The 12,234-nt window shown below is 55.1% G+C and overlaps 1 protein-coding gene across 3 annotated transcripts; it reads left to right on the top strand.

The window, feature by feature from the left end:
- The first annotated feature begins 2,856 nt into the window (after nt 1–2,856).
- On the top strand, nt 2,857–11,562 carry TBXT (T-box transcription factor T). Of its 3 annotated transcripts, none has more exons than XM_076002715.1 (8): nt 2,857–3,062; nt 3,566–3,830; nt 4,585–4,719; nt 5,500–5,561; nt 5,693–5,754; nt 7,367–7,543; nt 8,706–8,835; nt 11,289–11,562. In XM_076002715.1, the coding sequence occupies exons 1-8, from the start codon at nt 2,857–2,859 to the stop codon at nt 11,560–11,562; spliced, it is 1,311 nt and encodes a 436-aa protein (XP_075858830.1). The 3 variants fall into 3 exon arrangements, with proteins under 3 accessions (XP_075858830.1, XP_012632305.1, XP_012632306.1); XM_012776851.2 differs by having other exon boundaries at nt 7,370–7,543; XM_012776852.2 differs by lacking the exon at nt 7,367–7,543.
- The last annotated feature ends 672 nt before the right edge of the window (nt 11,563–12,234 follow it).

Here is a 12,234-nt window from a genome sequence, read left to right on the forward strand (position 1 = left end):
AGACAAATGGTGTGTGTGTGTGTGTGTGTGTGTGTGTGTGTGTGTGTGTGATTTTTTACATAGTATTTCCCAAGTCATTTTTTTGGCAAGCTGGAGGCCCAGCCCCAGGCCTTTGTCTATTGCTCCCCACTGCAGGGCTTCCCAAGGCGAGAGGACCTTGGAGAGAAACAGCTGGAAGTGCCCGGGCCCTTCCCTCCAGAGGGAGCACATGGTCATTAGCTGGGGATTCTTTATAGCTGTGCTGGAGGAAGTTTTTGGCTGTAAACTGTCATGCACTGCAGCTTTCGCTGAAAAGGCGGAGGGAGGGAGTGGACTTGGTCCTGGGAACCAGGTAACAAAGATCAGAAAATCAGCCCCAGAGCGGCGAGGCAGCCAGAGGAGAGGCACTGCCTGCCCAGTGAGGCTGGGTGGGCGACCGGGACCTGCGGCTCCGCAGCCAGGGGGTTAACTTCCGCACCATGCGCTTCAGTACTGGAGAGGGTCTTTTGCGCTTTCTGGAGTGTAGACGTGCTTTTCTGTCGGGGTTCAATTTTTATTTGGCCGCGCCCCTACCCTCCCATCGAGAACACTGTTGGCGCGATCTGCTACACTTGCCAGGCTTCCTTAGCTCCTCCGGACTAGGGGAAAAGCGACCGGAGCCGGGGCGCGAGCGGCTGCGCCGCCTCGGGTGCAGGGCCGGCGGAGAAGCTCCGCTAGGGTGCGGGAGTTTTGAGATCCCCAACCGCCTCGATCCCACCCTCGTTCCTCCTGCACCTCCCTCCACGTTTCCCCTTTATTCCAAGTGCCGAGGCTCGGGGGTCTCGGCCCGCAGAGATGGCCTTTTAGGGACAGAGACAGGCATGCACGCTGTCCCCCGCAGCCCCAGGGCTTGCTGAGCCGCGGAAGGCGCGTCAGGACGGCCCGGGTGCCGGGAGCAAATGAGGTCCTTTTGGTGCCTCTTTCCAGAAGGAAAAGATCCCATCGGGTCAGCCCCCAGGGGGTTTCCGAGCACCCTAGATGATGAAAGAAACACGTGCGGACAGTGACGAGGTGCCCCAGCTTCCCAACTCGGCAGTTTCCAGTCGGAAAAGGGCGGACAGGAGCCCTGGGTGCGAGCTCTTCCCCCGGGGTGGGGGGCGGCAGGCTCAGGGAAGCCCCCCTGGAAGGCAGAGGCAGCTCGATCCCCGGATCCCGAAAGGGGAATCCCTGCTGGCGCTTCCCGGTCGATTCCCGGCGGCGGCGGAGCGAGCCGGGCCCAGGGCCGGCGGGGGAGGCGGGCGCTGGGCAGACTCTATGCCCGGCGCGCAGAGCCCCTTGCTAGGGCGCAGGGCTGTTCTGACCTGCTGCCCCACCTGGGACATTGGCTTTTTCCAGAGGGCGTGGGGATGGGGTGTGCGCGAGGATAACCGGTAAACTGAGGCTGGAATCGCGGGGGTGGGGGGCTTGGTAAAGAGACAGGCAAAGCGTTCGGAGAGCAATGCCAGGGCTTTGACGCGGAGCTTCCGCTTCCTTCCCCCTTCCTGGGCTCTCATTTTAGGAGGAATGCCATTGTTTAAAGAGACCCCATTGAACTATTTCCTGCTCATTGTCACCTTCCCTTCGCTTTCCTGGCGGAGGTTCTCACCGAAAGGTAATAAACCAGCGCTGTCCACACCGCCTGGCGCTGCGGCCGGCGGGGCACCGCGCCCGAGTCCCGCTCCTGGGGCACAGCCCGGCCACCTGGTCCCACTCCCCCTCCTGCGAAAGCAAGAACAAGACAACAGAAGCCAAACACACTCCTGGGCCACACTCCGAGCACGCACACCTCGTCACCAAAGTCCTGTTTTTCCATGGGGAGCGAAGAAATTTCCCAAAGGGATCTTAAAAAAAACAATCCGTCCATTTCTGCGCGCAGAGCTTCCTCTTCCAGACGAGCGAGGGCCGCGGGGCACGCGGGACGCCGGGCGGGCTGGTCCAGGGTCCTGAGGTTGCGCCACCTGCGGCGCCGCGGGCCGAGGGTGAGAGCAGACAGGTGAACCGGAACCCGCGCGACTGGAGGCTTCCGTGGAGCTAGATCCGCACGACCGGGATGAGGCAGCCCGGCTCGCCCTAAAGCCCGCGGTGCGCGCCGTCGCCGAGGGGAGTGGAGGCGCACCTGGCCCGGCGCAGGGGAGCGCCGCGGAGGACACTCCGGGCTGGCACCGCGGCGGGTCGGGGCTGGCTGGAAGAGCGAGGAGGACCGACGCACGGGAGTTGGCGAGAGTCGCGGGCGGCGGGGCAGCGCTCGCGGAGGTGCGGGCCGGGGCGGGCTCGGGCGTCCCGCTTCCCTCCTTCCTCCGGGGCCCGCGGGCCCGCCCCGCCGCTTTGATGGAGGTGCAAACATTTGGGGAGGGCGGGGGTGTAGGGGCTGGGCCAGGGCTCGGAGGGCTGGGGCCCAGGATTTACATGAAACAGGCGCGCGGGAGCCCATTGTTGGCCCCCGGCCTCCCGGCCCGCCCGGCCGGGTCTGATATGGCCGCGCGCGGCCAATGGGCAGCTGCCCGCCACTTCAAAGGGTGCGCGGCCCAATCCGCCGCGCCCGCCTCCGCGGCCGCCCCGGCTCTATTTAGGGGAGGGCACCGAATTTCTCTCCCCAGAGACCTACTCCAGTCGCGCCTTGCGGGAGTTCAAGTGGAATAACCTCCCCCATCCCTCTCCCCCGCCCCCTCCCCCCAGATCTTGGTCCTCGCCCTCCTCCGGGGTCTGTTCTGGGACCTGGCTCCGTCGCAGGTCTTGGTGCGAGCAGCCCCTTTTCTCGGAAAGCGGCTGCCGAGAGGGGTGAAGGTGGCTCTCGGGTAGCGGTCAGACCTTGGGGGCGGTGGGGCTGGGGCTGGGGCTGGGGCGGGGGCGGGCGGGAGGATGAGCTCCCCCGGCACCGAGAGCGCGGGGAAGAGCCTGCAGTACCGAGTGGACCACCTGCTGAGCGCCGTGGAGAGCGAGCTGCAGGCTGGCAGCGAGAAGGGCGACCCCACGGAGCGCGAGCTGCGCGTGGGCCTGGAGGAGAGCGAGCTGTGGCTGCGCTTCAAGGAGCTCACCAACGAGATGATCGTGACCAAGAACGGCAGGTAGGTGCGTGCTCCGAGCCGGCACGCCACTCGCTCGGTCGCCCGGCAGCCCTGGGGCCCGGGCAGTTCCCTCCTGCGGAACACTTTTTCTCCTGGAGGGGCACTTCTGGTTTCCTGGGGTCGTAAGCATCTGTGTATGTACAGCCGTCACTCTTCCGAGGCTTTCGCGGTGGCAGCTCTAGGAGGATGGTCCGAACCCCCGGGTCCGAACCTTGGAGGCGACTCCAGGTCGCGTGAGGCGCGCCTCACTTGCGTCGGTCTGCGGGCTTCGGCCTGGGCGCTGCAATCCAGCGCTGCGCCCTCACCGCCTCTCGGGCTGCGGGGACAGTGTGGAGCGCCTGGGACCTAGGGGGGCTGGGAGGAGCCTGGGCATCACCTCTGCACGTTCCCAAGGGGGCTCCTCTTTGCCCCACGATATTAGAAGCCTCTGTGCCAAGCTGTCAGCCTCCGGCCCATTGAGTCCGATTCGGGGTCCTCCTGCTGCGCCCGCCTTTCTCTTCCAGGAGGATGTTCCCGGTGCTGAAGGTGAACGTGTCTGGCCTGGACCCCAACGCCATGTACTCCTTCCTGCTGGACTTCGTGGCGGCCGACAGCCACCGCTGGAAGTACGTGAACGGAGAGTGGGTGCCGGGGGGCAAGCCCGAGCCGCAGGCGCCCAGCTGCGTCTACATCCACCCTGACTCGCCCAACTTCGGTGCCCACTGGATGAAGGCGCCCGTCTCCTTCAGCAAAGTCAAGCTCACCAACAAGCTCAACGGAGGGGGCCAGGTAGGTGTGACGGAGCCCGCCAAGGCCCGCGGGCTCTGCACCTTCTCCTTTCTGCTGTTGGAGGGGACCCTGCGTCGACGCCTGTCTTGGAGAAACGCTGCCTCCTCGGGGGTCAAGGCTTTCCTGCATTTGTGTGAAGCTGACGCGGGCAGCACCCACCTGGAGCGGAGCCCTTACCTCTGAAGAGTGCGGGGCTCCAGCTGTGCAGAACTTTTGTGTCTAGCCCCCAACTCTCCTAGCGGTAGAGCAGGTACAGCCTTGATGGCAGACAGTCACGGTAAAGCCACACGTGCACTACGGTGCTCTCCCTGCCTGAAAGTCTCAGCAAACTTGCAAAATCTGTCCTTTTCTAGAGAACATTCTTTAGTCCAGGATGGTTCCCGGAACACCTCGGGTCCTGGCACGTTGCAAACAAGCACAGGCTTTCAAAGGCGTCCGTAGCCTCCCGGGACACCTCAGTGCCCTACTCTACAAGGTCAAAGGGTTTCGTGATGGGCATTCATTGCTTTTAATGGCGTGTAGCATCTCCGTCCCTTCTCCAAACAAGCTGTGGGAGCAGCGGGTATAGAACGCCAGAGGGAAACTAACCTCATTGACGGGGAGCCCACTGCCCTGGGCAGTAAAGACACTTTCTTGGGAGGGGAAGGGTTTCCTGCGTCTTGGGCGTATTTTTCTCCCTGACAGCAGGACGAGTGGACGGTTCTGTCTCAGGTGGGACTGTGCCTCCAGTCCCGCGTCTGTCTGTCTCCCGCAGATCATGCTGAACTCCTTGCACAAGTACGAGCCCCGGATCCACATCGTGCGAGTGGGGGCCCCGCAGCGCATGATCACCAGCCACTGCTTCCCTGAGACCCAGTTCATAGCGGTGACGGCCTATCAGAACGAGGAGGTGAGAGGGGCAGAGGGCAGGGGCGTGAGGGGGCCCGACAGGGAGATGGTGTCCGGCAGCCTGCGTGAGACTGCTCCTTTCGACCAATTTACTGCAGCTTGAAGTGGAGGCCAAGGGGAGAAAAGTTTAAAGTGTTTGCATTCAAGCATCTTTGTTCCCTTTTAATTGTCCACAGAAGTGTCTAAAGCTAGAAACATCTACTGCTTGCTCAAAGTGGAGAGGCGCACAGAGCATTTAGGTTAAGTACTATGAGAATTTCTTGAGAACAAGACGTGCATGAGAGAAGGGAATCTCCTTCCATTGGAAATATTCCCAAAGGGGTGAGGGGCATTCCCCCCCAAACCTGTGCAGTGTGAAGACACAGCTAGATATCAGGTACCTGTTAGTCTAACCCCAAAGTCTAAGAAGTTTGCGATTTGTTGGTTAGGTTGTCAGGGCTGCCCACAAACTGGAACCACCAGATCATTATTTCCTAAGAAGACCCAAGCTTATGTTTCGAGCCATTTTTGGAGCTATTGTTGGTGATACGCGTGGCGTCAGTAGTAGGTTAAGTTTATTGTGAATCCCACCCAGAGCACTGGCATTTAAAACTTCTCATACATGTGCTGTTCTTTACAATTACTCAGCGACTTCAGACCTAGATAGAAAGCTATCTGGAAAGAAGCCTGATTATACTTGAGAATTTAAAAGTGGTCCTGGTGTTTCTCAATTTCTTGCTGCCATATTAAATCTCCTGGCTAATGAGCAATATACTAGTAAATGCGATTTCTTGTTTTTCAGATCACAGCTCTTAAAATTAAATACAATCCATTTGCAAAAGCTTTCCTTGATGCAAAGGAAAGGTGAGAGAATTCTAACTCTACATACCCTTGGGCAAAGACGTATGCAGAATGATGAAATATTGCTGCACATACTATTTTATGAATTTTCTCTTTTTTGACAATTCGATAATACTTTTTTTTTTTTTTCACAGAAGCGATCACAAAGACATGCTGGAAGAACCCGGAGACAGCCAGCAAGCTGGGTACTCCCAATGTACGGTTTGTTTCCCTCTGCATCACCTGTGCACCTGGTTATGAGTCTAGACTTGCTGAGAGCTGGGAGGAGACTAGGCTGACCTAGAGCTGGAGGTGGAGATGGAGCAGACAGGGCGTCTGGGTGTGGCTGGGGAGCAGATCGCCCTTCTGCTGCGCCAGGCACGTGGCACTGTGCGGCACTCTGCTGTTGAAGTCGTGTAACTGTCTTCAGCCTGCCTCCGACCTCTGCCCTAATCGGTTGGTGGACGCCCGCCCAGCCGGGGGGGAGAATGCTCCCGGGTCCTTCCGTTTTGCTCTGAGGCAGCTGCAACCCTGCCTGGGTTGGATCACCCGGGCCCTGGCGGGTGTTTAGACTCTCCTGTGTCGGGCAAGAGGAGAACCTAGCTCACTGCATCCTCTTTGAGACGTGTTCTGCTTTCGTTAATGATTAAAAACTGAAGGACCATCTTTGAGGTGATGCTTATAAACGGATTTTTTTCCTTAGCCCACTTTGGTTCTGGGATTGCTGGTTTCGGTGGAAACAGTGGCTCATAGGCTAGGGAGTCTAGTTCCTTTCCGGAGTTCCGCGAGGCAGAGGCGGGATGTAGCCGCATCTCTTGGGAGAAACGGCTTTGAATAACCTGTCCCCCACCCGGCGAAGGGACTGGGTGGTGTTAAATAGCTGACACTGTAGTAGGAAAGTTAAATTTGCTAGTCGCCTTGGGGGGCTGGATGCACCAGCAAGGCATACCCTTCCTGAAACAATCATGTTCTGTTCTGAATATATATTTGTTTTTTAAATCGAACAGCCCCCCCTAGTTGAGAGTGGAATGTGAACCAATGCCCTGGCAAGAGACAGGCCCTCGCATCGTGGGCACATCTGCACCCTTCCCTCATTTCCATGCTGTCCGAAGAATCGTTTGTAGTCTGGATATTGGAAGCAGAGCAGTTGTCCTGTTAAGGGTTGTTTTTTCTGAGTTAAAAAAAAAAAAAAGTTAAAAAAGCAGGGAGAGGAAATTGTAGTTTTAGAGGAGGGTAGGGCAGTCTTGGAAAGACGCAGGCAGGTGGGACTGCAGCTCCTGGTCTGTCTGGGTGTGAGTGGCAGCAGCAGAAGGCAGGGTATGGGACACGAATATCCCTGTGTCTCTCGCCCCCGCCTCTCTGCCTTTGCTTTTACACCGTCTTCACGCGCAGCCTGTCTGGCGTCGTATTCCTGCTCCGGTCTCACAACTGGAGGATGGCTGACCTGCCCTGGGGAAGCGCCTTGGGGGGCAGTAACTCTCACAAGCAGCACCCTGGCTGGGGGTGCTGGGGCCGCTGGGGGGCAGGTGCTGGGGCCAGAGGGGCTGGGGCTCTTCTGAAAAAAAAAAGGAAGTGGCTTGGGTTTCCCCAGGTCTGCTCAGGTGCCCTGCAGGTTTGGAAACCTTGGTTAACCTGTGCCTGTAAGGGTGGAGCGGAAGCCCTGCGGTGCCTTGAGCTGTAGGCTGTGCAGCAGGGCTGGACGCGGAGGATCCTTCGCCTCCTCGGGTCTCCTGGGGAAAAGACCCACATCAGTGCTGGTCTCTGCTCCCTACTCCTTGAAGTAAGAGGAATGAGGCAATTGCCAGTTGCTCAGCATTCTTTTCTCACAGCAGGGGGGTGGCTCATTCCTGGAACCAGCTCCCTCTGTCCACCTGCCAACCCCCACGCTCAGTTCGGAGGCCCCCTCCCCCTGCCCCCCACGCACGGCTGCGAAAGGTACCCCGCCCTGAGGAGCCACCGGTCCTCGCCATACCCCAGCCCCTACGTGCATCGGAACAGCTCTCCAAGTAAGTCCTAAGTCTTCGTCTGCCGGGGCCGGTGGGTGGGTGGCAGGGAGACCACTTCGGGAAAGGCATGCTGCAGGGGGCCAGAAACCAGGGAGGGAGACCCTCTCCTGGAACCCGCACCCCAGCTTCCTTAGTGGCCCAAGAGGAGACCCTCATGTCGTGCCTGCATCGCAGCTGGCCGGAGCACAGACACTCCCAGACCGCAGCCTGCGGTGGTGCATGTGCCTTAGAGCTCATGCTCAAGGGTTTTAGGACGGCAGATTACTGGGCCTCTCCACCGAGCTATGGGCCGATTTCCAGGCATAACGCCCAGGTCTGGGTATTTTATGAACCTCTCTAAAGTGGTGGTTTTGGATCAGCCAGGCACAAAAATTCCTGGCTAGACCAGTGATTTTCCAAGTATGTTTCCCGGACCCGAGCACCGGCACCGAGTGACAACGGGCCGAGCCCCAGACTTAACCGAATCAGAAGCTCGCGGCTCTCGGGGTGGCCCGGCAATTTGCGCTTTAACAAGTCTCCCGGCGGCCGCCATGCGTGCGCCCGTGTTATGAACACTGGGACAGACCATAAAGATGCCCTCGCCTCATTCTCTCTAACACTGTGCACGTCTAGACTTCATTTTGTCTGGCTCCAAAAGGAGGAAAATAGCCAAAGAACACCATAAAACAATTAAGCAATTAAAGCTGATTTGTAACGAAAAGAGCTTATTGGGTAAGGAAATAGTGCCCGAGACGTGCTCAACAGAGACTAGACTCTGAAGCGAAAAGATCACGTTTCTAACGTTGCCAGGAGTAATGGTTTCTGTAGCTTATTCTTAAGAAATAATCCTTGGGGAAAAAGCAGGCTAAAGTGTTTTCTATATATTTTAAAGAGGCACTGTACCCAGTGAAGTAGGGCAGTGTCTGTAGGGCATTTGACGATCTGATGGTGGAGGATAAACTTGGGTCTACTGGAATAAGTCTTCACTTATATACATTTGGCAATAAGCATCAGCCCTTGATAGCTGATTGATTAGGCAGGCTAATGACTTGCTTTCTGTATTTACCACCCCATGTACGTTTTGTTTTCAATGTTGGGTAGTTCTAGTAATTAACGATATTTTATGCATTTTGTTGTTCTTGGAAGACCCCGTGCAATAACTATACTTTCTCACCTCTCCCAGCCTACTCTGACAATTCGTCTGCGTGTTTATCCATGCTGCAGTCCCACGACAACTGGTCCAGCCTGGGCATGCCCGCCCACACCGGCATGCTCCCCGTGGGTCACAACGCCGGTGCCTCTGCTGGCTCTAGGTACGCTTGTCCCAGAAGCCACCCAAACCGTCCTGGGAACCTCCTGCTATCTCTATTCATGTTGGTCCTTATTCCTTCCTCTGCCCCATGTCTGTGGGCGGGTGGGTCTTCATTTTTCTACCATTAGCTAGCTCTGCCCAGGGATCCCGGGTCACATGACTGCCTGGTTCTTCCTTGCAGTCTGTTCCCTGGGAGGACTTGTAGCTCCTTTGGAACTTGTAGCTCCTATGGAATGGGAGCTGGGCTATCCCGTCCCAAAACAAATCCCGTGGCTGCATGCTGGCCGTGCCACTTACTGGTTTATATGACAGACAAGTCTCCTATCCTCTCCGAGCCTCAATTTCCTCAAATATAAAAAGAAGACAATAAATAACCCCAGCCTCAGCCTGTCTCTTGTAGGGCTGTGGGGTCAGTAGGTATAGTTTGAAGAAATGTTTCCAGAACCTTTTGCAGCAGGAGCTATTAAATTAAAGAAGTAAGTTTGTTGGCTTTTCTGTGGATATAGGATCAAAGTCCTTAACATATATGATGGGTAACTGGCAAAGAATTATGGTTATTTTATTAACTTGCAAATTATGTAGAAGAAGAAGGGCTTCAAAATCAAGTAGGTTGGTAAATGTATTATACTTCTTTATTGGATTAATACAAGAATGTAAAGTAGCAAAGCTAGAAGTCAACTCTCGCTTTCTACTGAGGAAAACGTTCCAAAGATATTAAATGTGGGTCAAATTGTTAGCTCTTAGCAGAGCAAGCCTGGCATCAAATGATCTTGATCTTGACCTCAAAGGCAATGCACTTGATTGTCTAGAATTCACAGTATATCTAAGATCTCAATTCCTCTTGTCTAGAAAGCAATTTCTCTGTAATAAGAATCTAGTCGTCTGCTGTTAGAAATGAAGCAAGCAGTGCACAGGCGAGCCGACTTTTCGGTGGCTCAGAGAGCCTCCCTTGCGAAGCCTCGATCCAGTCGGATGAGCTGCAGGGTACAAACTGCTGACCGAGCCCCAAATGAGGGTTCCAGTTTGGCTCTGATTGGGCAACTCAGAGCCTGAGACTTTCCATCTTTAAAATGGGAAAAAATAGTCATCTTTGATTAACTCAGGGTTTACAAGGTCAAATGCAATTGAACTATGGGACAAGGCTTGGTAAAGCAGTATAGCAATATAAGTAAGGTCTTGTTATTCCCTTATCGAAAGACCCTTAAGGATTTTTTTCCCCAAAATAAAATTGTACCGTAGTTCAATACTGTTCATGGCTATGTGCTTAGACTGCAGGATTTAGTACTCATTGCTATTCTAACTTGCTCATTTTATACATTGGGAACCAAATCCTCAAAAGTAGTCTCAGTTAGCGCTAAGTCTCAAGTGACACAGGTAATGAAACGCAGAACTGGGACTTCCTGACCGGACTCCCAGGTGCGTTCTTTCTGCGCTGCTCCCTGCTAACGCACCTGTCCCCTGGATGGGACCGAATGCAGGGAGTGGTGTCCGCGCTGGGGTTGCTCTGAGGAACGCCCTTCACCGCGCAGTGTTTAGCAACCTCTTGTCTCGATCACAGGAATTGCTGCGGTGGGAGTGGGGGTGGCAGTTAGAAACAGATGCTTAAGCTCATTTTCTGAAGCTTGCGTTGAGCGCATGTGAGAATTGCATATTCTGAACGGTGGCGCAGAACTACTGGTCTGGAGTCTCTTGTGAGGTAGCCTCGTAGCCCCTGCTGTAAGCTCTGTATACGTGAATACTCTCTCTCTATATATACATATTTTATTTTTATATTTATATTTATTTCTTATATATATTCTTATATATTTATATATATAAAGAATATATATATATATTCTTTTTTTCCAGTAATTATTTCTTCGCTATCTTTTTATATATATATTTTTTTGAGACAGAGTCTCACTCTGTTGCCCAGGCTAGAGTGAGTGCTGTGGCATCAGCCTAGCTCACAGCAACCTCAAACTCCTGGGCTCAAGCAATCCTCCTGCCTCAGCCTCCCGAGTAGCTGGGACTACAGGCATGCACCACCATGCCCGGCTAACTTTTTCTATATATGTTTTTAGTTGGCCAGCTAATTTCTTCCAATTTTTAGTAGAGACGGGGTCTCACTCTTGCTCAGGATGGTCTCAAACTCCTGCGCTCAAAGGATCCTCCCTCTTCGGCCTCCCAGAGTGCTAGAATTACAGGCATGAGCCACCGCGCCTGGCCCTGTATACGTCAATACTCTTTTTAGCCTTCTTCCTGATGATTTTGTTACTAGATGTGACAATAACTCTTATACACCCCAGAACGTGGTTGTTAGTCACTTAATAACGTGGGGACAATGCCCTGTTTGTAAAAATGATGTGATGCAGCCATCGGGGCTGGGACCTTTAGCATGGGTCCTGCCCGCCTGTGGCTGGGCGTCAGCCGCTTCCCGGCCTGAGGTCCCTGCGTTGCTTTGTTTCCTTGCAGCCAGTACCCCAGCCTGTGGTCCGTGAGCAACGGCGCCATCACTCCCGGCTCGCAGCCGGCCGGGCCGTCCAGCGGGCTGGGAGCCCAGTTCTTCCGCGGCTCCCCTGCGCACTACGCGCCCCTCGCCCACGCGGCACCAGCGTCCTCCGCCTCAGGGTCCCCGCTGTACGAAGGGGCCGCCACGGCCACAGACATTCCCGACAGCCAGTATGACGCCTCCGCCCAGGGCCGGCTCGTGGCCTCATGGACGCCCGTGTCTCCGCCTTCCCTGTGAATCCGGCCGGGCCTTGCAGTGGCCTTGTGTCCTGGCGACCTGTGTGGATTGGGTCGGTCCACTTGGCACAGAAATGGCAGTCTCTCGGGTCACAGGAGGGGAATAAAGCCGGACTGACTTCGTTTTGAGATGGGAGGAGGAACACAAGCTCTGCCCTCTGGCGAGGGTCCCACCCCCCTTTGCGGCCACCCACAGTAGCGGTGTTGCTGTCCCAAGGGGTTTATGTGCCACCGGGTGAAGCCGGGATGGAAACCATGCCTCTGGCCCAGCTCCCCACGAGCCAGTCAAAATTGTTTGCCAGAGTCCAGAAACCTTTCGTTTGTTTCCCATGCAGCGTCTAGGTGACTTTGGCTCGCTAGAATTTGCAAACTCCATTGGGCCTACTTTAGAGAGATAAAAAGCACACTCTTAATTCTCTTCCTTGTTGCTTTCAGGTAGTTAGAATCGAGCTGTTAAAGACAGAAATAAAGTCATAGCTGAGGACAGCAGATTTTAGTTGAATTTGAAATTTGACTGCTCTGCCCACTAGAATGTGTTTAATTTTGAGCATATGTAGCTAATCTCTTGTACTGTTAAGCCTACCATTGTTTTATATGTTTCTTTTGTCAAAGTAGCCAAAGACAATCAGCAGGAAGCATTTTCTGCAAAATAAAGGCAATATGCAAAGCGTGG

This window comes from Microcebus murinus, chromosome 5, assembly GCF_040939455.1.
Source record: "Microcebus murinus isolate Inina chromosome 5, M.murinus_Inina_mat1.0, whole genome shotgun sequence".
Classification (NCBI taxonomy): domain Eukaryota; kingdom Metazoa; phylum Chordata; class Mammalia; order Primates; family Cheirogaleidae; genus Microcebus; species Microcebus murinus.

Bases quoted from the DNA above. Each gene is read 5' to 3' on its own strand.
- TBXT (XM_076002715.1), top strand. From the start codon at position 2,857: ATGAGCTCCCCCGGCACCGAGAGCGCGGGGAAGAGCCTGCAGTACCGA. The intron at 3,063-3,565 runs GTAGGTGCGTGC...TTTCTCTTCCAG, and splicing joins ATCGTGACCAAGAACGGCAG to GAGGATGTTCCCGGTGCTGA. The intron at 7,544-8,705 runs GTAAGTCCTAAG...CACCTCTCCCAG, and splicing joins GCATCGGAACAGCTCTCCAA to CCTACTCTGACAATTCGTCT.